Genomic DNA, 27528 nt, shown 5'->3' with positions numbered 1-27528 from the left:
CCACGGGAAGGGGAAGGCGTTTCAGGCGTCTAGGGAGGTCGTATGATGGTTTATCTCCTTGACATCTGGTGGGAGGGCGTTCCACAGGGCAGTCACGACAACCGAGAAGTAACCTCACTTCTCGCAATGAGGGACCTGCCAGAAGACCCTCGGAGCTGGACCTCAGTGTCCGGGCAGAGCGATGGACGTGGAGACGCTCCTCCCCTTCTACTGGGCTGAGACCATTTGGGGCTTTCAAGGTCAGCGGACCGGGAGCCAGTGAAGATTTCTTAGGACCCGTGTTCAGGGGCCAGCTGTTAGGGGGCCGTTCAGCTGCTGTCCAAAACTGAATGTATCCCTTGCCGGAAGTAATCCATAAACCTCTCCTGCTCCGCCTTCTCGGGATGCCATTGGTGCGCGATGCTCCGGTTCTCGAAAGAGGGAGAGGCGTGAGTTGGGTGCGCTCGGCTTGCCAAGGGTTAAACGGAAACGAGCTAGATTCCTAGACAGGAAAGTAAGAAGGGGGGGGCAGGGTCCTCCAGAGCGAAAGCCCAACCCCTCCCTTTCCTGCAAGAAGTGGGGCGTGTGGGGGTCCCGTTGGTTCGGCTCTGCAGAGGCTGCCTGGGGGCGCCTGCTGGGATCCGGTGAGTCTCCTCTCTCCCAGGATAGGGGCCATGGGGAGAGCGGGGGTCCCAGCGCTGCATGGCGAGAGGGGGGCAAGTCAGGGCGCGGAGGGGCGCAGGAGGGCGGCAGCTCTGCTCTTCCTTTGCATGGATGCACTGCTGGCCCCTTGGGTCCAGGAGCGGGGAAATGCATGCAGAGAAACCCCATTCAGCTGTATGGTTGTTGTTTAGTCGTTTAGTCGTGTCCGACTCTTCGTGACCCCCTGGAACAGAGCACGCCAGGCACATCTGTCTTCCACTGCCTTATCTCCTCCTGGCTCCAGAGTATTATTGGCCAGACCTAGGAGTCCCTTAGGAGTCCTAAGGGACGCGGGTGGCGCTGTGGGTTAAACCACTGAGCCTAGGACTTGCCGATCAGAAGGTTGGCGGTTCGAAGCCCCGCGATGGGGTGAGCTACCATAGCTCCTGTTGCTCGGTCCCTGCTCCTGCCAACCTAGCAGTTCGAAAGCACGTCAAAGTGCAAGTAGATAAATAGGTACCACTCCGGCGGGAAGGTGAACGGTGTTTCCGTGTGCTGCTCTGGTTCACCAGAAGCGGCTTAGTCATGCTGGCCACATGACCCGGAAGCTGCACGCCGGCTCCCTCAGCCAATGAAGCAAGATGAGCGCCGGAACCCCAGAGTCGACTGCAACTGGACCTAATGGTCAGGGGTGCCTTTACCTTTAATAGGAGTTTTAATAGCCTTTGGAGGTACAGTGGTACCTCAGGTTAATAACTTAATTCGTTCCGGAGGTCCGTTCTTAACCTGAAACTGTTCTTCACCTGAAGCACCGATGTCAGGGGTTCAGGAGCAGAGGCACAAGAAAGGGAGGAAATGGAGAGTGAGGGGGAGGAGTCCGAAGGAAATGTTAGCGATGACAGCGGTCCGAGGTCTCTGAGTCTTTCCAGCGAATCGGAAGATTCACAGAAAGGGGCTCCCATGGTCAGAGCAAGGGGGGTGCCTAGGGGGGCACCCCAGGAAGAAGGGGCCAGAGGGGACTCAGAGAGCAGCCGTAGGGAATCAGTACCAGCGTCCACACCAGAGTGCAGTAGGGGGGAGGAGTCCCAGGCATAGGGATCAGGCGGTGCACTGCCAGCGGGAGGACATGAGTCAGGATTGGCCACGCCTCCATCGGGGAGCGAGGAAACGGTCGAGAGGAAGGTTGAAGGCTGGGTGCGCGCGCCAAGTTCAAATGTACAGGAGGGCGGCGCAGTTGGCAGCCCGGATAGGGAGCCGGGTCCCAAAGCCCGCCGAAAAGAGCGGGAGGAGTCAGGGGGGTCAGCATCAGCGTCAGAGGAATCCAGGAAGGAAGGGACCCCGGGGGGTAGCAGGACCCAGAGGAGAAAGGAGAGACGGAAGAGGTGGAGTAAGGCTAGAATCTTAAACTGGTGTACAGGGGGCGGAGATTCAGATGGAGCTTCGCCGATCTAAACCCTAGACGTAGAGCTGGGGCGCTCCGGCCTGAAAATGGAAACTGTACTTCAATAAAGACTTTTGTACATTACTACCGGCTAGCGTTGGTCCTCTGTGAGCTGGGACCTGGAGCCAGCTCTGACAACCACTTTAGCTAATGGGGCCTCCTGCTGCCGCTGCACCACCGGAGCACGATTTCTGTTCTCATCCTGAAGTTATTAACCTGAGGTACTATTTCTGGGTTAGCAGAGTCTGTAACCTGAAGCGTATGTAACCCAAGGTACCAGTGTATACATTTGGTGCTGTGACTCAGATAAATGGAGGCTTTCTTTGAACCCACCCAGCTGTGGGTGCCTCAAATGAGGGAGCAGTGCCCCCCCCCCAGCTCTCTGTGTGTCTCAGGCAAGGGGGCTGCTCTGTGTGTTTTGCTCGCAGTTAAATTGCACATTTGGGGGGGGGGGAGAGCTTTCTTTTTGTGTGTTTTGCATTAACACTTTTGTCTCCAGCTCAGCCAGGGCTGGAGGGCCAGCTCTCTCTCTCTCTCTCTCTGTGTGTGTGTTTTTGGACCCCCCCCCCCCAGCAGCAGTGGCCTGCCAGCTGTGGGTGCCTCAACCAGGCAACAGCAGGCTCCCAGCTCCGTGAATGTCTATGTATTGTTTGAAGCTGGGCCAAGAGGGTTGTGAGGAGGGGGGGGGAGTTTTCTCACTTTGTGTTTTGCTTGAAGGCTCCTGTCCGGCTGAGGGCTGGGGCTGCAGAGATCAGGCTCTCTCTCCTCTTGGCACAACTGCGAGTTCTCTGCCCAGGACTGGTGGGCTGTGCAGCTGGGGGGGGGGGCATTTATTAATGAGTCTTTTCTTTCTATAGGCTTTCTCACTGTCGGCCTTGCTGGCCACCAGTCTCTTTTCAAAAGGCTTTCCCCCCACCTTTTATTTTATCTGCAACATGTCGGAAGGGCAGGGAGTCCCCCCTGTGTAACAACTTAAGCAGGAGGGCATAATGGGGGGGGGGTCACACTCACAGGAGGAATGGACTCCATTACAAGGCATGGTGAATAATTTTGGCAAATTCAAGCACAAATATGGTGGAGCAATGAACCTCAAACGACTAAGAACTCTCTGCTGCCCCCCCCCCCCGGCTCGTGGGACCTGGAGCAAACCAACCAGGTCTTTTGAAGCGTGACAAAACACCCTGGATATTGGGAGGAGTTTGCTTACGCAGACTCCTGGGTAGCAGTCCTGAGAGAGAGCCCTACATAAGTTGAAAGGACAGTATTGTACCTCGCTGAGGATGCAGTGGGCACTGAAGGAGGCAAAAGTAATGAAACCCCAGAAGAGCACTTTTCCAGAGGAGAGGAGAAAAAGAAATAACTGACTTGGCCCCCCAATGGCTCCCATATCAGCCTTTAACTGACCAGACTAGGAGTTTTGATAGCCTTAGGGGGCATACAAGACCCAGACTCCGAGCCTTCTTCCCTTGGGGGTTCCCCAGCTGCTGCCTCCCCCCCCCCTTTTCACCCAGCCAGTCCATGACAGCAACAGCAGCAACAGTAAATTCAGTACGATGATAATAATATGCACACTGGTCTTCTGGCAGGAAGAATAATAACTTCTGGGACTATGGAAAAGTACTATCTTCCCCAACCCCCAGAATAAGCAGGAGCTCTGGGGTTGCCCCATGGGGTTCGTGAGTGAAGATGGGCCCCCCAGGAGACTTCCCTGGTACCTGCAGCCCCTCCTTCCCCCTCTTGCAATAAGCCTTGGGGGAAATCTCCCATTAAATTAGAGTATATTAAGTTTTCTTCAGAACACGTAGGACGCAGGGAGAAGTTCTAGTGAAGTAGCAGTGTGTGGATCTCATGCGGTGTGTGGGGGGGTGAGAGAGTTTGGTGCAAAAACCAGTCACACACAGATGCACCCATCTTGCATGCAAGCAACTCCAGGGCATGAGCCAAGTAGCAGCAGGGTAGGGGCCACATGTAGAGCAAGTCCCACGCTGAGGTCAAAAACACCCACAGAGGCAGCAGGACTTCTTCAGTAATAGTTTACTGAGCTTTCAAAGCATACAGTTCTCACTGGGTCCCCAGTGAGGCACAAAACTTAGCTCCTGAGAGCAAATCCAGTTTCAACAGTAAAAAAATACAGCACACAGGATATCCAAGTCAGGCACACAAGGGAGCAAGGGAGGAAAGAGGCTGGAAGGACACAAGGCAATGGAGGTGTGTCTTTCGCTTCCTGTCGTCTGGGAGGGAAGTCAGCAACTCGGCATCTGCAGGGGCTTCACGAAGAAAAGCATTCTGGCGCTGCTTGCAGGCAAATGGGCATCCCAAAACATACACTTTGATTCTTGGTGTGTTGCCATATCAATTGTTTTTGGAAGGTTATCACGATGTGGTCTAGAAACCAGTTTGGACAATATATCGCCCAGCCTTAATCCTCACTGACCACCAGCAATCCAAATAAACCCTCTCCCCTTCTCTATTGAAAGGTACTTTACATCTTAGATTATAATCACATTGTTTGACATTGCCTTCAATATTTCATTACTATGCAGTTTTACACATAAATACCAGAACTTCACATACACAACATGTATTAAAGACTGATTTCCTGCTGAGTTCATTTCTGTGAAGAAAAGAGTGGACTCTGAGAGGAAGACATCCAACACTCCATACATCTAAATGGGTTCTTCCATGTGAGAGTCTCTGGATTTTCCTTAAACACTCCATTGTAAATAAAGCGCTTTTTGCAATCTTTTCATTTAAACTGCTTCTCCTCTCTGAGTTTGTTGATGGTTTGTAGGGTTTCAAATCCTAAAGTTCTTCCTGTTCATGAGTTTGTTGATTTAGAACTTCCACTAGGACTGAACCTCTTTCTACTTTCCTCATATTGATAAGGTTTGTGTTTTGTGTGAATTTGTTGACATAAATCAAGGGTTCCACTCTGATTGCAGCTCCTTCCACAGTCCATACATTTAAACAGTTTCTGCCCTGTGTGTCTGCTGATGTTTTCTAAGATTTCCATTCTGACTGAAGCTCTTTCCGCACTCCATGCATTTAAATGGTTTCTCCCCAGTGTGAGTCCGTTGATGTGTTCTAAGGTTTCCATTAAAACGGAAGCTCTTTCCGCACTCCATGCATTTATATGGTTTCTCGCCTGTGTGAGTCCGTTGATGTTCTCTAAGTTGTCCATTATCACTAAAGCTCTTTCCACACTCCATACATTTAAATGGTTTCTCTCCTGTGTGAGTAAGTTGGTGTATATAGAGGTGTCCACTCTGGCTGAAGCTCTTTCCACACTTCATACATTTATATGGTTTCTCCCCTGTGTGAGTCCGTTGATGTGTTCTAAGGTTTCCATTAAAACGGAAGCTCTTTCCGCATTCCATGCATTTATATGGTTTCTCGCCTGTGTGAGTCCGTTGATGTATTCTAAGTTTTCCATTGAAACGGAAGCTCTTTCCACACTCCATACATTCATATGGTTTCTGCCCTGTGTGAATCCTCTCGTGTAATTTAAGGTCTCCATTCTGACTGAAGCTCTTTCCACACTCCAAACATTTAAAGGGTTTCTCTCCTGTGTGAGTTCGTTGATGTGTTCTAAGGTTTCCATTCTGACTGAAGCTCTTTCCACACTCCATACATTTATATGGTTTCTCGCCTGTGTGAGTCCGTTGATGTTTTCTAAGTTGTCCATTATCACTGAAGCTCTTTCCACACTCCATACATTTAAATGGTTTCTCCCCTGTGTGAGTGCGTTGATGTATATTGAGGTGCCCACTCTGACTGAAGCTCTTTCCACACTTCATACATTTAAATGGTTTCTCCCCTGTGTGAGTCTGCTGATGTAAACTTAAGTGTCCACTCTGACTGAAGCTCTTTCCACACTCCATACATTTAAATGGTTTCTCCCCTGTGTGAGTCCGCTGATGTTTTTTAAGACTTCCATTATCACTAAAGCTCTTTCCGCACTCCATACATTTAAATGGTTTCTCCCCTGTGTGAGTCCGCTGATGTTTTTTAAGACTTCCATTATCACTAAAGCTCATTCCGCACTCCATACATTTAAATGGTTTCTCCCCTGTGTGAGTCCGTTGATGTATTCTAAGGTGTCCATTATCTCTAAAGCTCTTTCCACACTCCATACATTTAAATGGTTTCTCTCCTGTGTGTGTCCGATGATGTAAACTTAAGTGTCCACTCTCACTGAAGCTCTTTCCACACTCCATACATTTATGTGGTTTCTCCCCTGTGTGAGTCCTTTGATGTGTTCTAAGGGCTGCATTGAAACTGAAGCTCTTTCCGCACTCCATACATTTATATGGTTTCTCCCCTGTGTGAATCCGCTGGTGTAAATAAAGGTATCCATTATCACTAAAGCTCTTTCCACACTCCAAACATTTAAATGGTTTCTCCCCTGTGTGAGTCTGCTGATGAAAACTTAAGTGTCCACTCTGACTGAAGCTCTTTCCACACTCCATACATTTAAATGGTTTCTCCCCTGTGTGAGTCCGTTGATGAGTGCTAAGTGCATCACTCCGACTGAAGCTCTTTCCACAATCCAGACAGTTAAATGCTTTCCCCCCTGTGTGAGTCCGCTGGTGTATATTGAGGAGTCCACTCTGACTATAGTTCTTCCCACACTCCCTGCATTGGAATCCTTTCTTGTCCATGTGACTCCGCTGATGTGTTCTAAGTTTTCGACTATCAGTGAATCTTTTCCCACACTCCATACCTTTAAATGGTTTCTCCCCTGTTGGAGGTCGTTGATGTGAACTATGTGTGCTCATTCAATGAAGCATATTCTGCATTTCACACATTCTAATTTCCATTCCTAATGAAACGAAAGGTGCCCCATCCCCTGGAGTTCTGACTGTCTTCTCCATCTCCTTCTTCAGATTGAGAGGAAAGGAAATCCTGTTTGGGTTTCAAGGAAGAGAACTAAGGGAAAGAAAATAAATCAAGCTCCATTAGCACCTTCTCCTATATCAACATCTCCTATATTCCCCCACAGCCTTCCCATGTTCCCAATTTTTTGGAAATGAAGTTGTAATGTTAACAAATGATAGTAATTCATGAGCAACTTTCATAATCCTCAATCAATGTTAATAAAGCAGCTTGATTTTTAAAAGAATGATGTGCTGTCTGATCTCATGCCCATCTTCGACGCAGGACTATCCTAAAATGACACTGAAAAGCGGATATTCAAGGCAAATAGATAAACTGTACTTTGTGGAATATGTAGTAGCTTGAATAAGTAGTATTAATTTACTTATTGCCTGAAGTTGTGTTATTTCTAGAGACAAATTTATTCCGGTTCTGTCTTAAATATCATAATTATACGATGTCTTGGGGTGTTAGGAGAGAATTAGTCCCTCTGGTGGGGGTCATGTCATGCACGTTATGGGGTAATTTATCCATCAATGGTCCCCACCCTACACTCAGTTCCCACCTGTGGCTTCCAGAAGCTGTCAGGATAGAATAGGGATCACAAGCCCAGGAACGGCTTCAACCGGCCGGCTAAACCAGGTGAGAATAGATGGTCTCAAATCCTTGGTGGGTTGGGGAATTCTGCTGCAGGTGAAGGCAGGCCCTGGTGGATGGAGAGGATGAGAACAACAGTGAATCCCACAGCCCAGAAGGCAGATTCTGCCCATGCTGCTGGGGAAAGTGGAGGGCAGATGGGGCTCAGCAATCTGGGAAGGGAGGTCCTCGAGAAGGAAAACTAAACCTTCGCTGCCTGGTGAGTTATCTTCAGGAAAAGAAAAGGCTATACAAATCCAGAGTGGAGTCTCTAAGATAGTTGCATGGTGTCCTGCACACCTCCTTCCAGCCACTCCTGCAGCCAAGCTGGTGCCAAACATACTGCTCTGTTTTCCTTGGGACCATATTAGCCAGGCTGAGAAAGGGGTCTTGTTGTCTAGGCAGCCCAGGACCCCCAAACACACTGCCCAGGCAGTGCTGCTAACACAGCAGTTTCAGGCGGAGAGATGAGCTCAGACCTGTGTATCAAAATCTCTCCAATGTGGATGTGCTATTTACATCATATGTCACTGTAAAAGTATTCAAAATATTTGTCTTTTGAAGAAAAGACCACCAAGTATCGGATGGCCCCTTCAAAGCTAATGAAAGACTTGTGCCTGGAGCTTTTGGGGGTGCAGGACCAGGAAAGCTTCTGCCACCATGATCCTTCCAACTGGGATTCAGGCCTCATCATGTGACAGAAACTGCCCTCGTTGCTCTGGCTGATTATCTCCAATGCGCTAGAGTCTGAAGGGAAAGCTGTTTCCTGGTTCTCCTAGATCTCTCAGTGGCTTTGGAGACCCATCGAGAAGGAAAACTCTGGTCGTAATACTTTGCTGCCTCGTGAGTTATCTTCAGGAGAAGAAAAGGCTATGGAGGAAAACCTACGCAAATCCAGAGTGGAGTCTCTAACAAAGTTGCATGGTGCCCTGCACAGCTCCTTCCAGCCACTCCTGCAGCCAAGCTGGTGCCTAACGTACTGCTCTGCTTTCCTTGGGTCCATATAAGCCAGGCTGAGAAGGTGGTCTTGTTGTCCAGGCAGCCCATACATCAATTAAAAAGTATTCAGAATATTTCTCTTTTCAAGAGAAGATCACCAAGTATCCGGTGGCCCCTTCAAAGCTAATGAAAGTCTTGTGACTGGAGCTTTTTGAGGTGCAGGCCAGGAAATCTGCTACCATTCCAATTGGGATTCAGGCCTCATCATGCAACAGAAACTGCCCTGGTTGCGCTGGTTAATGATCTCCAATGCGCTAGATTCTAAGGGGAAAGCTGTTTCCTGGTTTTGCGAGATTTCTCAGTGACTTTGGAGACCTTTGGCCGTGGTATCCTACTGGACCCTCGAGGAGAGCTGGGGAAATGGTTATGCAGTGGTTCCCCTCCTTCCTCCTGGGCCATGTCCAGAAAGTGGTGTTGGGGGATGAGTGTTCTGAACCCTGGGCTCTCACTTGTGGGGTGCCTCAGGGCTCCGTCCTATCAGCCATGCTTTTTAATATCTATATGAAGCTGCTGGGAGAGATCAGCAGGGGTTTTGGGCTGGGTGTTCACCAGTATGTGGGTGATACCCAGATCTTCTTCTCGTTTAAATCGGAATCAATGAAGGTGATGAATGCCCTGTGTTGGTGCCTGGAGGTGGTTTGAAGATGGATGGTGGCTAACAGAATGAGCTTGAATCCTGACAAGACAGAAGTACTGTCCCTGGGGAACAGGGGGTGGGATGGTGTGGGGGACCCCCTGGTCCTGATGGGGTAACTGTGCACCTAAATAACCAGGTGCGCAGCCTAGGGGTCATTTTGGACTCACAGCTGACCATGGAGGCACAGCTCAATTCTATGTCCAGTGCAGCTGTCTACCAGCTCCATCTGGAATGCAGGCTGAGACCTTCCTTCCCCTCAGACTGTCTCGCCAGAGAGGTGCATGCTCTGGTTATCTCCCGCTTGGACTACTGCTATGTGGTCTACATGGGGCTACCTTTGAAGGTGACCCAGAAAGTGCAACTGAATGGGAGCAGCCACCGAGACCACATATCACTGCCCTTAAAGGACCTTACCTGGCTCCCACCAGATTTCCAAGCATGATTCAAACTGTTGGTACTGACCTTTAAGTGGCATGGCTGCATTTTCCAGGCTTAGAAAAGTATTGATCTAATGCAGGCGTCCTGAAACTCAGCAGTTTCCTTTCTGCTGAGAGCTGGTGGTGGGATAAGTTGCTATGAGGTTATGAAGAACCTTTCTTGTTTTGGGGAACCAGATGAAGCTGGTTTAAACTGGAGTGAGCCAGGCTTGTTATCCAGTCCCAAGGTTACTCTGACATTTAATAGAATATAAATTACAAGGCCGAAATGCACCTAGTCTGCTATTTCTCTACTCTGTTTGTGTGATTCTCAGTTGATTGCTGTCTTGGTATGCTAAGTTAGGGTTTTATGTCAGTTAAGTATTTGCTATTTTTTTGGATCCTGTTATGCTTCTTTGCCTTCAGTAATAAATTTATTTGCTGAATGAGATCGCTTTGGAGCAGCAAGATCTGCAACCTAAAGCCCTCAACAGCCTCGGCCCTGTAGACCTGAAGGAGCATCTCCACCAACATCGCTCAGTCTGGACAGGGAGGTGGTCCTTCAAAGGTCTTCTGCTGATTCCCCCCCTGCGAGATGCGAAGTTACAGGGAACCAGGCAGAGGGCGAGGAAGTGGGCAACATTCTGACATTTAGAAGACAGCTGAAGGCAACCCTCTATCAGGAGGTTTTTAATGTCTGATGTTTTACTGTCTTTTCTTTGTACTGGAACCAGGAAGTGGAAGAGAAACTTAAAGATGGAAGCCCGAGAGAGAGGAAAAGGTTCCTGGCTGCTTCCTGGGTGGGATTGCGGAAACGAAGAGCTGCTTCTGAGAAGCCCTCTCCCCTCCCCTCTTCCTCTTCCTCTTTCCTCTCCTCTCCAGGGGACCAATGGTTGGACTTGGCAGAACCAGTGCGTCTGGACAGGGCAGGAGCTTATGGGGTGGGAAGAGGATGGAGCTTGCAGGAAGGAAGGGGGGGACTGGACCCCCCACTTTCCAGGGATCTGTCTCTGGTCGCCTTGAAGGGGTGGCCGATTCCTGGGTGGGAAGGAGAAGTCAAGGCGGCCCCTCCAGAGAATCCCAGCAAGCGCCAACATTGAGAAGTCTCCCCAAAGACTGATTTCCTATCTCCCCCCCCCAATGCTGCCCTTTCCTGCCCCAGGGATGCTCCCCTCCCCACTTCCTCGACTCCCTCCCTCTGTCCCAGAGTGTCTCCTGCACCCAGAGGCCTCCCTTGACGCGGCTCAGCCCTCATCCCCCATCTTTCCATCCTGGGGGGCCACCCCAAGACTAGCAGAGGAGGGACAGGGGGGTCTCTATCCAGGCGACCCTCACGCCCGTTCACCCACCTTTATTCGTGTGAAACCCACAGGGCCCCAGGGATGCCTACTCGGGGGAAACAGGGAAGGAGGCCCTCGTGGGGACCCCCTGCGTAGGTTCCCCATGTCCGGCGCTGCCAAGGCGCCTAAGGGGCCAAGGAAAGCCCCCTTCGCAGCACACGTGCAGGGATCCAGGCCCTGCCGACGGGGCCCACGAAAGGCGCTTTGGGGAGCTGGCGGGATCTCTGGGTCCTTTCTCCCCCCTCCGCCCCCCGCTACCCCTTTACCTCTTTGTCCTCGCTCCCGAGTCTCATTTCCTTTCCTGCAACATCCACCGGGCGGGGGTTCCCTCCTTTCCTTTCCAAAGCGCGCTCCCCTAGAGCCACGTCGAAGAGCAGCAATCTGGCGCAGAAGCTCCACTTCCGGGTGAAGCAGGCAGTTTGGGAGGGGGGCTCTCTCCGGTCATTCCGGAAACAGAAGCCGGATTGCGGGGAGGAGGAGGAGGAGGAAGAAGAAGAGGTGCAGCGCATGGTGGAGGGGTTTGGGGTTGTGGGGGCGGGGTGAGAGGAGGAGGTACCGGGAAGGGAGGAATTGAGGGGGGCGAAGAAGAGGAAGGTTCCCCCCTCCCTTCTTCGTTCAGGGGATGAGAAGAGCGGGGGAGGGGCTGATCCCGGCAATCCATTTGCAAAGTGCGGCCCCCCCCCTATAATTCCATGTTTTAGGTATTGGTGCACATTGAGCAGCGGGTTGGATTCTGTGACTCCTGTGTAACGGGGAAAATGGGGCTTAGGCTTTTGCACACACACACACACACACACACAGAGAGAGAGAGAGAGAGAGAGAGAGAGAGACCCGACACAATTCCTCCCTTGTGTCTCCCTCAGAGGTAACACAATGCGGCCAGGAAGAAAGCAAGGCATCTGTTGTTCTGTTTGCCCGCAGAGCCCCCCCCCCCCCCACGCGAGGAGTGAAGCAGCCCAGAACTAAAGCGCGTTGCAATTTGTACACCCTCAGATAGTAGCCCCCCCCCCCCGTCACAGAGAGAGCACCCCAAAAACATCCCTGGTTGCGTCACAAAATGAGTTTTACCTGGAAATAAGATCAGACTCCGATTTCGTGTTTTGGCAACATGACAAGTCTGTCTGTCAACCGGGATGCCTGAGGATTCCTGCTCACCGCCTTTTCCTGGCCAGCCTGAGAGATCACTGGAAAGGGCGGATTTCTTGACTCCAGAATCCATCATCGCAGACCCGTTTCATTCAGGCCTAGAGATCTGCTCTTTGGCCCAGTCTGCTTGGATCATGTGGATCATCAATGGATCATATGGATCACCACTGGATCATCCATGATGTCATGCCTTTCTCACGGGAGGAGGGGGCTCAGGAAGAATCTCCTGCCACGTGACTGGGGGGGCTGGAGGCTGACTGGGGTCAGACAGGGCTGCTGTTTTGCTCTCCGTACTTTTTCAGCTCAGCTTTACTGGCAGAAGTTACATTTCATCCAGAAATGGGTGGATTCATTGAGGAAACGGAGCTACGTTTCAAAGAGGCAAATGTGTATACTTTGTTACCATCCAGTGAGTTGTGTTGCAAAGGCCATTTGCAGAAAGGCTCCTATTGTATCACCTGCGGCTACATGCTTTGATCTTTTTGCGGAAATGTTATCCTCGGGCTGAGACCATTTAGGGCTTTCAAGGTCAGCCCCGACACTTTGAATGGTGATCAGAAACGGATCTAGAGCCAGTGAGGATTTCTTAGGACCCGTGTTCAGGGGCCAGCTGTTAGGGGGCCGTTCAGCTGCTGTCCAAAACTGAATGTATCCCTTGCCGGAAGTAATCCATAAGCCTCTCCTCCTCCGCCTTCTCGGGATGCCATTGGTGCGCGATGCTCCGGTTCTCGAAAGAGGGAGAGGCGTGAGTTGGGTGCGCTCGGCTTGCCAAGGGTTAAACGGAAACGAGCTAGATTCCTAGACAGGAAAGTAAGACCGTGGGGGGGGGGGGGCAGGGTGCTCCAGAGCGAAAGCCCAACCCCTCCCTTTCCTGCAAGAAGTGGGGCGTGTGGGGGTCCCGTTGGTTCGGCTCTGCAGAGGCTGCCTGGGGGCGCCTGCTGGGATCCGGTGAGTCTCCTCTCTTCCAGGATAGGGCCCATGGGGAGAGCGGGGTCCCAGCGCTGCATGGCGAGAGGGGGGCAAGTCAGGGCGCGGAGGGTCGCAGGAGGGCGGCAGCTCTGCTCTTCCTTTGCATGGATGCGCTGCTGGCCCCTTGGATCGTGGAGCGGGGAAATGCATGCAAATAAACCCCATTCAGATGTATGGATCAGTCCCCTTGTATAACAGAGGTTGGCCGCGGATGGAAACATCCGGACACGAAATATACCCTGGTCCCTAAAACCTCACCTGTGCAAGCAGAAGGAAGGAAGGAAGGAAGGAAGGCAGAGAAGAGAAAGCGCTTCCTCTTGCACGGCAGAGTAAAACCTGTGGAACTGCTTCCCACAAGAGCCAGGGAGGCCACCAATCAAGGTGGTGTTAAAAGAGGAGGAGGCCAATCCGTGGAGGAGGAGGAGGAGGAGAGGGCGATGGGGGAATCCTCTGCCCTGTCTCCCACATAGGAGGCAGCCCTCTGGCCTGATCCTGCAGGGCTCATTTTCTCCTCCAGTGCTTAGTGTTGGGATGCAGCCAAGGAATTGGGGGCAAATGGTAGGCCCCCAGCTGTGCTGGGCGATCTCCAGTCCTTGGATCAGAATGAAACTGCGACCCGAGTTTCAACAGCCTTCAGTAGCTGGGCACGCACACTCAGCAGATTAAATGCACAACAGAAGTGGCTGGAGAGGCATATGTGAGCAGATTTACAAGCAGTTTATTCAGCACACATCAGGACAAAGGCATGTGACACACAACAGTCATGCCTGTCCCTTAAGGTGGAACGGAAATATTCTAACACTTAGTTCCTCCAGATGCAAGTGTGCCCTCTGAGATTGCCTGGGGTTGAGCTAGATGATCCTTGGGGTGCCATCCACCTCCATAGTTCCATGAAAGCACCACAGGAGGTCTCACAAGCCAAGGCATTGAGAGCAGGAGAGGTCCTGCTGGAAAGGAAACAACCAGCGCAACTGTTTTAAAACAGGAATCCAACGTGTTTGTTGTGGGGGGACTCAGTGGGGAGGGGTAGACTCCTGGATGCCACCTTGATCTCCTTGGGCAAAGAGGTGGGAGAGAAATGCCCTTCATAAAGAGAGGCAGCCCAGCCAATCATCTGGCTGCTGCATTTTGGGCCAGTTCCCGAGTCGCCTTCAAGGCAGTTCCACACAGAGAACGTCGCAACCATCCCATCTGGTGCAGAGCAGGGAGGACCAGGGCCATGTCCTCTCTGTCCCGAAAGGTCTGTGGGGTGGGGAACTAGCCTGAGCTGGACATGGGCCTCAAGCGACCATGATGGACCCAGGAGTGCCCTCAAGTATTCATGACTGGGGAGGGGGCATGTTAAGCAATGTAACATCATCCTCATTACTGTTAGTTCCCTGTCTGTAATCCGAATCTCCTAGAGCAGATTACAAAATTTAAAAAAACAGCAATAAGAACAGTTGTAAATGCATTGCAGGCATAGAAAGGCGAGTCCCACTTTATTTGTTTTTGAGTGCTGTCCTTTGACCCCACCCACATGTCATTTGACCCTCAGGAGTTAGCCAGATAAGGGAATAAATGGGCCCTGAAGTGGGTTTGGGCAGGAGAGCAACTCTTGAGGAGTCCTGGGTTAGGACCCCCACTATAACCCAATGCTCAGATAACACTCAGTACAAATGAGTCACTTGTCAATCACAGTTCTGACTTCATTCCTTGATTGAAAACTCTGGAAGGCAGGAGCAACCAGGCTGATTCATCTCTCAGAAAGACCAGCAGTTCCCTGCACATTTTGCATGGTCACTTTCCCTCTAGGAGGGCTGGAGACTTACTGTATTTTTCTCTCCATAAGATGCACTTTTTCCCTCCTAAAAAGGGAAATGTGTGTGCGTCTTATGGAGCGAATGCAGGCGGGAAACGCCCCCAAGAGTCGCACACACGCTCCGCGGCTCTTGCGGGCTCTTCCCCGAGGAGGGAGTGACACGGCCCGTCAGTCCCTTCTCCCTCCTCGTAGAAAAGCCTGCAGGAGCCGTGCACCCTTTAAAGAGGGTGCGGCTCTTGCTGGCTTTTGTGGGAGGTGGGGGAAGGGACAGAGGGCAGCCCCTCAGTCCCTTCCCCTACCTCCCGGAAAAGCCCCCAAGAGTCACACTCCCTTTCACTAGCCGCATAGAGCATGTGTGCGGCTCTTGGGGGCTTCTCCCTCCTAGGGAAAAGCCTGTAAGCACCGCATACATGCTCCACGCGGCTCTTGAAAGGGAGTGCTGAGCAGAGCCTGGGATGCATACAGGCTCTGCTCAGCACTGTTGCTTTCTGAGGCCAAAGGAAAGGACTGGACCCTGATTAAAATAAGACACGAGGCTTTGACCGGCAAGGCTCTCGGAGAAAGTGCGTCCACCACACCCCTCGCCAGGCCATTTTATTAGCAAAAGAATCTTTTACACAGTGCTCGTATGAACCAATCATATTTCCTCTGAACATTTCATCAAACCCCACGTGGGGAAACAGTTACACTACAACACTAGTTAGGCATGCATACTTTGGAGTAAATGAATGAAAACTACAAAGGAGCACATTCAGCAACCCCGGAGGTCATAAACAATCAGTACACATGATAAGAAGGATGGCCAGGAGGACAGTGACCATTATCCCCCTAATGTGAAACCTGTTTCCTGGCCCTAAGATTAACATGTCAGGAAAGCTACATCGACGAAACTGCCCATTGTCTTTGAGGACCCAGGATGCCTGCCTGTCTGAGTGTGTACGTGACTTGTGAAGAGAGAGAAATGGGCAGTAGAGGAAAAAGGGCATGAATGCAGAATCTTATGGGATTTAATCAGAAATTATCATCAATATATCAATCCCAGTCAACACAATGCATTCATCGTGGACACAATGGCTTGATGTATATTTTATAATTCCACATGGTAATCCCATCTGATCCCTACAAGCGCTCCCTTTAAAATATTTTTTCTTCTTGCATTCCCCTTCTAAAAACTAGGTGTGCCTTATAGTCAGGTGCATCTTATGGAGCGAAAAATACGTTTTGCTTCTCCTTTCTAAAGAAACCTCAAGAGTCTGGGTTGTGGTGCAGTTCAGAGCTGGCTCTTCCAAGACTCATACATACTTCCTCATGGAACATTTTTCTCTTCCAGGCAATATGTCAGTTTTGTAACAGAACGATGTATTTGCTTTGTAGAATTTGCAAGGATCTCTAATTCAGACAGACAGAACTTGGCAGAAGATCAAGGGATTCCTTCATCTCTCTTGGAGTCTTCCTGAGAGCACAGATGGATGAGAAAAACTCAGCTGGCCCTGAAGCAGGAAGAAACCATGCCATCAGAGCTGGGAGCAGTGGGGGATTCTGGGGGAAAACTGTGCAGAAGATCCTGAGTGAGGAGGACACTCTCCACTCAGAGACTCAGAGCCAGCAGTTCAGCCAGTTCTGCTTCCAGGAGGCCAAAGGACCTCGAGAGGTTTGCAGCCGACTCTACAACCTTTACCATCAATGGCTGAAGCCAGAAAGGCACACGAAAGCTGAGATGCTAGACCTCGTGATCTTGGAGCAGTTCCTGGCTGTCCTTCCACCGGAGATGGAGAGCTGGGTGAGGGAATGCGGAGCGGAGACCAGTTCCCAGGCAGTGGCCCTGGCCGAAGGTTTCCTCCTGAGTCAGGCAGAGGAGAGGAAGCAGGCAGAGCAGCAGGTGAGAGAGACTTTCCTCTGGATACTCCCAAGGGGCTCCGAACGTGAGTGAGAGTATCTGCAAATTCTCCATCCTTTTTTTGGAAAGCAGCCATTGAATGCTATCAGATTGCCCTTCAGTTTTTGCCTCTGTCATTCCTTTTCTAACTCTTCTTCATATTCTCTGTTTTGAATCTTTGTTGCTATTTCAGAGACAGGGTCTGTTTGCAGAAATGGTCCCAGATTCCTCTGAGACCGAAAGGACTCCGTTGGACACCAGAGAGAGGCTGCTGGGTAAGGAAGGAGTCCGTTCTCCATTTGGTCCCTTTCTGTGGATATCAAAACAAATCCATGGGTTCTTGTCATCTTTTTTTTTGGGGGGGGGGGGAGACACTTGGGGCCAAGAGCACCAAGGAGGGAGATGTATTTTTTAACCCAACTAAATTATGAAATGGGTCCAAATGTCCAGATGGACTCAGAAGGTGAAACTTTTTGGAGAGCAGCTGCACTCCTGGCTTCCCACTTACCTCTGTCTCTTGCAGGCGACCAGATGATGCCAGCAAGACCTCCTCTTCCATCTATTCCTGGTGGGGAAGGAGAAGCAACGGCTGTGGAAGCAGCTCAGGTAGAGGGAGGGAGCCCTGTGGGGAAGGGGGCTGAGGGGTGGGGCAGCCAGGGTGCCTCTGGCCCCCAAGGAATCTCTCTCCTCCTCTTGGCTTCTGTCCAAGCTTCTCTGAAGGCATCTTTGTCAAGGGCAGCTTGGACAGAAGCCAAGAAGCTGGGAATGCCGTTCGAGAAGCTTAATGGGCTGAGAATAAGGAACAGCCACCTTGCCTTAACTCACCTTCTGAAGGTCAATAAGATCATTCATAAGTCATTGTCGTTTTATTTCTAGAGTTATCATTGAATGCTAAAATAGACTTCTAAGCAGTTCATCAAGCCTAAAAAACAGTTCCCAGGATTCACCTATCCTGTCACATCAGTTGCACAATGGGGCTTCCCCCCCACCTCCTCCCCCCTTTCCCCCCATTGCACTTCTTGAAGTTGTCTTTAGGGCATCAGAAGGGTCTCCCCCCCCCCCCAAGAACAGCACATGGGGAGCAGATAGGAGATCCTTCCATCTGGCACAGACAGAAGGATTTTAAGAACACAATGAAGAGTTCCACCCATTTACACAAAGATTAATGTCCATCACTAAATCACACAAGAAAAGAATTCCATTAAGACATTAAAAGGAGCACCCAAATTATAATGTGCAGCAGGACGATCCCATTGAAACGAAACACGATTTAATGCACAGAAAGAAACAGCAATGTGTAGCAGATAATCTTTCTGCTCTCTAAAGAGGACCTTTTCCTTTCTCTCTTAGGGTCCAGTGTGCTTTGAAGATGTCGCTGTTCGTTTCACAGACGAGGAATGGGTGTTGCTGGATCCTGACCAGAGAGCTCTGCATAAGGAAGTCATGGAGGAGAATTGTGGGATCGTGGCCTCTCTCAGTAAGGCTCCCTTGTGGATCCTAATCTCTCTTTGGAAATTCCATGCATCTCTCTCTGTGATAAGCCTCCCTGGTTTTGAGGGAGCTCTACAGGGCCACTTGCAGCACCTGGGATTCTAATACCCCCTAAACTCACCTTAAATGGAGGGCTATCAGCATGTTTTGACCTTGGACATGATGAAGCCAGCATAGACCTTACTGAGAATGGAATGGGAACATGCTGGGAATTTGAGGTCACGAAAGCACATCTTTGTTTGACACTGTCCTGCCTTGTATTGCCGAAAATCTTCCTGACACGGAGCTTGTGGAAGGCATTGAGGGGTTGTTCCTGATGGTTGTAATTGTCCAGTACTCACTTCACAAAGCAGCTTGCTCAACACACAATCCTGATAGATCTTCATCTTGGTATTGAACGGTTAGCATCCCATTCTCCCATACTCTTTTGGAGAGGTGAGCCATTGCCGTAACTGCCTCGCCAGTACACTTGTCCAGGTCAGCATCAATGAAGAGGTTGCTGGTTTCTTAGGTAGACACAATCATCCACCACCTCCAGTGTCTGAAACTCACATGGTTCTAGGCGCATTTTGCAACAGGGAATGTCATAGACACGAGCAGTTTCTGAGCTCTGCGTGCAGAACCTAAGATTTCGGATTAAAACTTCAGAGTGGAAGGAAAGAAGGACCTTTTTCTGCCTCCCCACTTCCAGCTACTCTCTGAAGACTGAAGGACAGACCTTCTTAAAAACTCAAAGGGGTGGGCAGGGGAAGGTTTAGACCATGTGAAAAATGAACATATTATTTTAGCTGCTGTTCATTCCTTTTCAGCTGTGTATTTTTGTCATAAGAGAGTGCATATGGACATTCCATTTTTGAGCCCATAACCTAAGTTTAAGGTCCTCTTTATGTTCTAGCTGTCCTATCTCTGTTTCTAACACTGACCACCTCTAGTGTGTGGTCAGCAGTGTTGATGCATGGAATTCTTCCTCTATCACAAGGGTTGGTGATCAATATTCAGTACAGTGGCACTCCATTTCTTCCTGCATCTCTAATCCATTTCTTTCTTCATTGCAGGTGGTGATGATTTGGAAATTGAGAGCGAGGATGCCCATAACAGAATCCACACAGTGGAGAAGCCATTGCCACTCTTGGAGTGTGGAGAGAGCTTCAGTCACAGCTCCCATTCGACTACCCACCAAAGAAATGCTATTGAGAAGAAACCCTCTCAGTTCTCTGAATGGGGGGGAACTTTGTGTTGGAATGAAAGCCTCACTTCACAGGAAATAATTCACACAGGGGAGGACCCACTGAAATACTTAGAATGTGGAAAGAGCTTCAGTACAAGTGCACATCTCATTTCTCAGCAAATAACTCACAGCAGGGAGAAACCCTATCAGGGTTTGGATTGTAGGGAAAGCTTTCATACAAGCACAACCTTCCGTAAACACCAGAGAATTCACAGGGGGGAGAAGCCATTTCAATGCCGAGAGTGTGGAAAGAGCTTCAGTCAAAGCACCCATCTCACAGCCCATCAAATAATTCATACAGGTGAGAAACCCTATCAGTGCTTGGAATGTGGGCGGAGCTTCAATCACAGGGCGAATCTCACGGCCCATCAAAGAATTCACAGTGGTGAGAAACCCTATCAGTGCTCAGAATGTGGGAAGAGTTTCACTGTGAGCTCCGGTCTCACTTCCCACCAAAGAATACATACTGGGGAGAAACCCTATCAATGCATGAGCTGTGGAAACAGCTTCAGTCAGAAGGCAAGTCTCATTTCCCATCAAAGAATTCACAGTGGTGAGAAACCCTATCAGTGCTTGGAATGTGGGAAGAGCTTCAGTCGGAAGCAAAATCTCACTTCCCATCAAAGAATTCACAGTGGTGAGAAACCCTTTCAGTGCTCAGAATGTGGAAAGAGTTACTGCCATAGAGCCAATCTCACTTCCCACCAAAGAATTCACAGTGCTTGGAACGTGGAAAGAGCTTCTGTAAAAGCGCCCATCTCGCTACCCATCAAAGCATTCATACGGGGGAGAAACCCTATCAATGATTGGATTGTGGAAAGAGTTTCCTCCAGAGAGCCGATCTCACTTCCCACCAAAGAATTCACACAGGCGGAAAACCATATCAGTGCTTGGAATGTGGAAAGACCTTTAGTCACCGTGCCAATCTCGTGGCACACCCAAGAATTCACAGTGGTGAGAAACCATATCAGTGCTCCCAACGTGGGAAGAGCTTCACTGTGAGCTCTGGTCTCCCTTCCCATCAAATAATTCACAGTGGTGAGAAACCGTATCAGTGCTTGGAATGTGAAAAGAGCTTCAGTAAAAGGACCAAGCTCATGGCCCATCAAAGAATTCATACAGGGGAGAATCATAGAATTTTAGATCTGCAGGTCGTCTCAACTAAAGCATCCAGGACATATTGCCTTCAAACAACTCCTTACAAACCTCCAAGGAAGGAGAGTCCACAACCTTCCAAGGGCATCTCTCATTTGAAGCCATTGGTTTGGGTCCCAGCCTCCAGAGCTGGTGAAAACAAGCTTGTTCAATCTTCCATGTGACAGTCCTTCCTGTTCCTCAGAAGGCTTGGTTTCCCAACTCTTAATTGTCTTGGTCACCCCCCTCTGCACACCTTCCAGCTTGTCAAAATCCTTCTTAAATTGGGGCACCCAGAACTGGACACAGGACTCCAGGTGTGGTCTGAACAAGGCAGAAGAAATTGGGGCTGTTACTTCTCTTGATCTGGACACTTGACTTCTTTGGACGCAACCTAGAATAACAGCCTTTTTTTGCTGCTGCATCATACTGTTGACTCATGTTAGTCTAAGACCCCCTTTCCACATGTACTACTGGCTTTTCCACATGTACTACTGGTATCCCCCATCTTATATTTGTGCAGCAAATTCTTCTTCCCTAAGTACAGAATCTTACCTTTCTTCTTAGTGAAATTATTGGATGCCTTTATATACCACCTGTTTCTTCAAGAAGCTCAGTGAGGTGTTAAGTCGTTCTCCCCCTCATCGTTTCATCCTGACAACAACCCTGTGAGGTAGGTTGGGCTGTGAAGCCATCACCCAGTGAGCTTCATGACTGAGTGGAGATTTGAACCCAGGTCTCCCAGGTCCTAGTCCAAAAGTCTTAAGCACTCTACTCGAATGAGACTCTTGGAAAGTGCATGCTTGCGCATTTACTGAAAGTTTCAGTGCAATGTCTTGGTGTTTGTATTTAAAGTTGTGTACACATGTATCAATGACATTAATATATTAATGGTAATTACAGTAGAAGAGCAAATTTTAGGAAATGCTAGACGGTGATAGGGTTAGTTTGGAATGCTGGGATTGAAAAATTGAACAATTTCCACATGAATCACAAGAAGATCTAAAATATAAATACAACCATATTCTCGGGGTTCCTACTCTTTGTGTGGATGAACCTTGTTGCAGCAAATAAAGATCAGGTCTTCTGACCCCTGTTTTGCTCCTTTAACTTGCCTGGATTCTCCTTCTTTGCTGACCCCGGAGGGACCGTGGGGTGTGGCCCCCTGGGGAGCTGGGCAGCGGAGGAAATCAGCACCCCAGGATTTTTTCCTTCTCAGTGCTTTTCCACCTGAGCCTCTTACCTAAAAGCCTTAGACCCCGCAATGAGACAGGATTGTGTCCCTGCCCTCAGCAGACAAAAAACTCCCTCCCCCCAAGATACTGAGGTGCCCTGAGGGCTGTGCGGGACCCCCAGTCATTGAAATGAAAAGGGGAGAGGCTCAGGAAAGTTTCAGGGAGCAGGCAGGGGGGGGCAGTACAGGCTCCAGAAGCTCTGTCTCGCTCATTCCTCCACACTACTCTCCCCCCCATTACACCTGCCTCCCCCCCCCCCCATGGCTCCTTCACAAGTGTGGGGAAGCTGCTACCCCTCTGCCCCCATCAAAGTTCCTTTAAGACCCCAAGTTGCAGGGGGCAGGCTCATCTGCAGCAAAACAAAACACAGCTGCCCTGGCCGAAATGAGCCAGGCTGGGGGGCACCGTGGGGACCCCGGAAACGTGTCCCTAGAATAAATGTGCCCCTCTGTTGGAGGCAGCCCTCCTTCTGAAACACCAAGAGAGTAAACGGACAGTTCTCTGAATGGGTAGGAGCAGAAAGCAGAGTCCCCTCAAGATCAGTATTGGGACCTGTGGCTTTTCAACCTGTTCATAAATGATATAGACTTAGGAGGTAGCAAAGTTTGCTGATGGCAGTAAATTGTCCAGGGTTTTTCCAAGAAAGAGAGATTGCAAGGAGCTCCAAAAGGACTTCTTCAAAGTGGGTGAATGGGCAGAAAATACAGTTCATTGTCAATGAGATTAAAGTGATGCATGTTGGGACAAAAAAAACACACCTGTTAATATCATGTACAGGCTCATGGGGTCTGAACCAGGTTTCTCTGTGTGCTCTAAGAGACCAGGGGAGAACGGAGCTGTTCACAGCAGGAGGGGGAGTCTCCCTGGATGCTTCAGCAGCCGGCCTCCTCTGGGTCTCCTGGCCCCCTCCTCTCCTCCCTCTGAGGCTGAACTGCTCTCTGCCCCAGACTCTTCCTGCTCACCAAAGCCTGTTTCCTCCTCAGCTTGCCACACCTCCCCTCCCTTTCTGCTCCCTTTTCTCCCTCTTTCTGCTCATCGCCATCCCACCACCAGCCCCCAGGCTCTGAGCCTTCTTCCCATGGGGGTCTCCCAGCTGGTGCCTCCCCCCCCGCACCCACCCACTCTATGACAGCAAAAGCAGAAACAACAGTGCAATCAGTATGATAGTAATATGAACTGTGGTCCTCTGGTAGGAAAACTCCCTACCAGCATGACTGAATAAAAACTATGGAAAAGTGCTATCTTCCCCAAACCCCAGAATAAGCAGGAGCTCTGGGGTTGCCCCATGGGGTTCAAGAGTGAAGATGGGCCCCCCAGGAGACTTCCCTGGTACCTGTAGCCCCTCCTCCCCCCTCTTGCAATTAGGCTTGGGGCAAACTCTTACATTAAATTACAGCATTTCAAGTTTTTTTCAGAATGCTTAGGAGGCAGGGATGAAATTCTGGGGAAGAAGCAGTGCTTGGAGGTCATGAGGTGATGGGGGTGACAGAGTTTGGTGCAAAAACCGTCTTGCATGCTTGAGTAGAGCAACTCCAGCCAAGTAGCAGCAGGGTAGGGGCCATGTGTAGAGCAAGTCCCACGCTGAGGTCAAAAACACACACAGAGGCAGCAGGACTTCTTCAGTAATAGTTTACTGAGCTTTCAGAGCATACAGTTCGCCCTGAGTCCCAAGTGAGGCACAAAACTTAGCTCCTGAGAGCAAATCCAGTTTCAGCCGTAGAAAAATACAGCACACAGGCTATCTAAGTCAGGCACACACACCGGCAGAAGGGAGCAAGGGAGGAAAGAGGCTGGAACGACGCAGAGCAATGGAGGTGTGTCTTTCGCTTCCTGTTGTCTGGGAGGGAAGTCAACAACTCAACATCTGCAGGGGCTTCACGAAGCAAAGCTTTCTTCTTTTTTTCAAAAAACTTTATTCATTTTATAACACAAATAAAGAACACAAACAGAAAAACAAACAACACAAACAGATTATTCTCTTATCCTTATTTTTCTAAACATTGTTAAATGGGCTTCCCCAAGTCCCACCTATCTGATTTTCATTTTACTTCATCTTTAGCAGTTTACATATATCATCGTTTCTAACCATCTTTTTTTTAAAATCACACTTAAATTAACTTCACATTTTATCGCTTACAAATAATATTATTTTAAAATACACTATCTTCTACTTCTAACCCTACAGCCTATATCCACTTCCAAAGCTATTCTAAGATTTAAATATTAACATATTTTTTCAAATATTCCTTAAGCTTCTTCCAATCTTCTTCCACCGTCTCTTCTCTCTCGTCTCGGAGTCTCCCAGTCAGTTCGGCAAGTTCCATATATTCCAGCATCTTCATCTACCCTTCTTAGACAGTTGGTAAATCTTGTTTCTTCCAATTCTTTTCCCCACAATTTCTCCCAATCCACCATCATGATATTGTGCCCCACATCCCTGGCCCATTCAATCATTACAGATTTCACTTGCTCATTTTTCGTGTGCCATTCCAGCAATAAATTATACATCTTAGATAGGTTTTTTGTTTTTGTATCTAATAATTCCGTTTCCAGTTTGGATTTCTCTGTTTGAAAACTGATTTTCTTATCCATTTTAAATATTTCATTTATTTGGATGTACTGGAACCAATCATCTAATTTTTCTTTCAATGGATCATAAGATTTTAATATAAATTGGTCCCCTACTTCCATCAAAATATCATTATACTTCAACCACGTAGCTTTCATATTCAACATTTTTGAGTTTTAGCTTCCAATGGAGATATCCCCCTGGGTGTTTTCCTTTCTAACAAATCCCTGCATCTTATCCAAACATCATACAAAGATTTTCTTTGTGAGCTTTTATCTTGTCATACCATAAATATGCATGCCAACCAAATACATTGTCAAAACCTTCTAAATCCAAAACATCTGTATCTTCCAATAAAAACCATTGTTTCAGCCAGCAAAAGGCTGCAGCTTCAAACTAAATCCTTAAATCTGGCAGGGAGAAACCCCCTCTCTCTTTTACATCTGTTAATGATTTAAACTTAATTCTGGGTTTTTTCCCCTGCCAGATAAATTTACATAATACCTTTTGCCATTCCTTAAAACAATTCAACTTATCAATGATCGGGAGTACTTGGAACAAAAATAACAACTTAGGCAATACATTCATCTTTATCGCAGAAATTCGGCCCAGCAAATATAGTTTCAACCTTGTCCAAATATCCAAATCTCTTTTGATATCTTTCCATAACTTTTCATAGTTGTCTTTGTACAAATGCAATTTTTTTGCAGTCATATTTACACCCAGATATTTCACCTTTTTCACAAACTTCAGCCCTGTGGGTTCCTCTAAGTTAAGTTTTTCATGTATCGTTATTTACCCCCCTAAAACTTTGGTTTTATTCTTATTCAATTTGAAACCTGCAACTTGTCCGAACTGTTGAATTATCTCCAGTGCTTTGATTGCACTGATCTCAGGGTCCTGTAAAGTCAATACCAAATCATCAGCAAAGGCTTTTAACTTATATTGTTTAGTTCCCACTACTATGCCTTTAACTTCCTCATCATTCCTTATCATATTAAACAGCACCTCTAGGACAGAAATAGAAAGCAGGGGGGGGGGGGAAGTGGGCACCCTTGCCTGGTTCCCTTCTCAATCCTAATTTCTTCTGAGACCACATTGTTAATTATAATTTTTGCTTTCTGCTCAAAGTAAATTGCATTAATGCCATTTTAAATTTTGTTGACCGATCCCCATATTACACAAGTTCTGTTTCATAAAACTCCAAGAAACATTATCAAAGGCTTTCTCTGCATCACTAAACATTAACATTGCTTTAGGATTCTTTTTTGCCTCTAATCTTTCCAGTACATTCCTAATATTATCCAGTACATTCCTAATATTATCCAGTACATTCCTAATATTATCTTTCATATGCCTCTCAGGTAAAAAAACTGATTGATCTTTATATATGTGCTTATTCAAAACCTTCTTCAATCTTGTAGCCAAAATATTTGCAAATATTTTATAATCCACATTCAACAAGGAAATTGGTCGCTGATTCCTTACTTGAGCTCTATCTGTATCTGGTTTGGGTATCAGAGTGATGAAGGCCTCTTTCCAGGACTTGGGTGCTTTGTCCCCCTTTAATATTTTGTTACAAACATCCATCAATGGTTGTGTGAGCCAATCCTTAAATATTTTATAATACTTGGAAGTTAAACCATCAGGTCCCAGTGCTTTGCCTATTTTCATTTGGGCAATTGGCTCTTCAACTTCTTGTCTTGATTCAGGTTCAATTCAAAATAGTCCTTTAGGGTCTTTTGAGCTTTATTTACAATCAATTCATTTCTCAGTAAAGCATCATTCGTCTGCCATCTAAAAGTACCCTGTAGAGACAATTTTAACTGTCAACACAGCATTATGATCGGAACAAGTCCTTGGGCAAATCTCAGATTTAGTGACTCTTGGGGTCAGGTCTTTAGTTAGCCATATATATAATCCAAACGTAAAAGGTACTCACAATCCAGTCCTTAAATGCTTTTGATGTTGGAAGAATTGACCGCTAATGCCTCACAGTCTCACAGCTTTGTATAATCAAAGGAAGCGTTTTGTGTGATGCGTCGCAGCTCCAACCCCCTCGCTCTCGGAGCTCAGAAACAGAACTTACCGGGGGGGGGGGGGGAGCCCACTTTTGACACCTGACGGATTCCACATCCTCAAAATGCTCGATTTGAGGTTTTTCCTGGGGGTCTGCTGTGCTGGAGCAGTTTCCCCTGCCTTTGATATACAGAGGTCTCCTCCGATAAAGAGATCTCCGACTGTGATGGCGAGTGATCAACCAGAAGCCCTTCATGAAGCAAAGCTTTCTGCCGGCTGCTTTGAGGCAAATGTGCATCCCAGAAACACACACTGTGATTCGTGGTGTATTGCCATATCCATTGTTTTCCAAAGGTTATCACAATGTAGTCTAGAAACTGGTATAGGATGAGATCAATATATGCCTAGCCCTAATCCTCACTCACCACCAGAAATACAGATTCACCCTCTCCCCCTCACTATCAAAAGGTACCTTACATCTAAAATTATACTCATTATTGTGGGACATTACCTTCATTATTTCATTACTATACAGTTTTACACATAAACACCAGAACAAATATATGACATGCTTTGAAGATGGATTTTCTGCTGAGTTCATTGCTGTGAAGAAGAGTAAACTCTGAAAGGAACACATTCCTCACTCCATACATCTAAATGGGTTCTCCTCTCTGAGAAGAAGAGTTTAGATTTGATATCCCGCTTTATCACTACCCAAAAGAGTCTCAAAGCGGCTAACATTCTCTTTTCCCTTCCTCCCCCACAGCAAACACTCTGTGGGGTGAGTGGTGCTGAGAGAATTCAAAGAAGTGTGACTGGCCCAAGGCCACCCAGCAGCTGCATGTGGAGGAGCGGAGACGCAAACACGGTTCCCCAGATTATGAGTCTAGCACTCTTAACCACTACACCACACTGGCTCTTAGATGTTCCTTAAACAATCCATTATAACTAAAGCATTTCTGCAATCCTTTCCTTTAAACAGCTTCTCCTCTTTGAGGGTTGATGGGTTTGTAGGGTGTCAACTGTTAAAGTTCTTCCTGTCCATGAGTCTGTAGATGTAGGACTTCCACTAGGACTGAACCTCTGTCTACTTCC

The 27528-nt window shown here is 48.3% G+C and overlaps 2 protein-coding genes and 1 long non-coding RNA gene across 4 annotated transcripts in view; 2 read left to right on the top strand and 1 right to left on the bottom strand.

Annotated features, from left to right (window-relative positions):
• Nucleotides 1–4079: 4079 nt before the first annotated feature.
• LOC310659085 (uncharacterized protein) overlaps nt 4080–27528 on the bottom strand; it is a 35542-nt gene continuing 12093 nt past the window's right edge. Inside the window, exons 2-4 of the mRNA XM_083402075.1 lie at nt 7503–7643; nt 5328–6991; nt 4080–5248 (exon numbers count right to left, since the gene is read on the bottom strand). Of these exons, the coding sequence (XP_083258201.1) occupies nt 4881–5248; nt 5328–6840 (1881 nt within the window). The 5' untranslated portion in view covers nt 6841–6991; nt 7503–7643 and the 3' untranslated portion in view covers nt 4080–4880. The remainder of the gene's footprint in view (nt 5249–5327; nt 6992–7502; nt 7644–27528) is intronic.
• LOC310659266 lies at nt 4394–27517 on the top strand. Its single transcript, XR_014502686.1, has 2 exons — nt 4394–4431; nt 26788–27517. It is a non-coding gene; the product is annotated as an uncharacterized lncRNA (long non-coding RNA).
• Nucleotides 12948–21720, top strand: LOC310659084 (uncharacterized protein). 2 transcript variants are annotated; one of them, XM_083402073.1, is made up of 6 exons: nt 12948–13059; nt 16256–16760; nt 16951–17032; nt 17281–17363; nt 18108–18234; nt 19304–21720. In XM_083402073.1, exons 2-6 carry the CDS (start codon nt 16347–16349, stop codon nt 20476–20478), a joined length of 1881 nt encoding a protein of 626 aa, XP_083258199.1. In that variant the 5' UTR covers nt 12948–13059; nt 16256–16346; the 3' UTR covers nt 20479–21720. The 2 variants fall into 2 exon arrangements, with proteins under 2 accessions (XP_083258199.1, XP_083258200.1); XM_083402074.1 differs by lacking the exon at nt 17281–17363 and having other exon boundaries at nt 18148–18234.

Source organism: Podarcis tiliguerta, assembly GCF_965153285.1.
Source record: "Podarcis tiliguerta genome assembly, chromosome: 10".
Taxonomy (NCBI): domain Eukaryota; kingdom Metazoa; phylum Chordata; class Lepidosauria; order Squamata; family Lacertidae; genus Podarcis; species Podarcis tiliguerta.
This window is presented reverse-complemented; position numbering and strand designations above follow the sequence as displayed.

What these genes read in the sequence shown, in the direction of transcription:
- LOC310659084 (XM_083402073.1), top strand. Translation starts at nt 16,347, where the DNA reads ATGGATGAGAAAAACTCAGCTGGCCCTGAAGCAGGAAGAAACCATGCC. An exon ending in CGGCTGTGGAAGCAGCTCAG is followed by an intron (nt 17,364 to 18,107) that starts GTAGAGGGAGGG and finishes TTTCTCTCTTAG; the next exon opens with GGTCCAGTGTGCTTTGAAGA. An exon ending in TGGGATCGTGGCCTCTCTCA is followed by an intron (nt 18,235 to 19,303) that starts GTAAGGCTCCCT and finishes TCTTCATTGCAG; the next exon opens with GTGGTGATGATTTGGAAATT.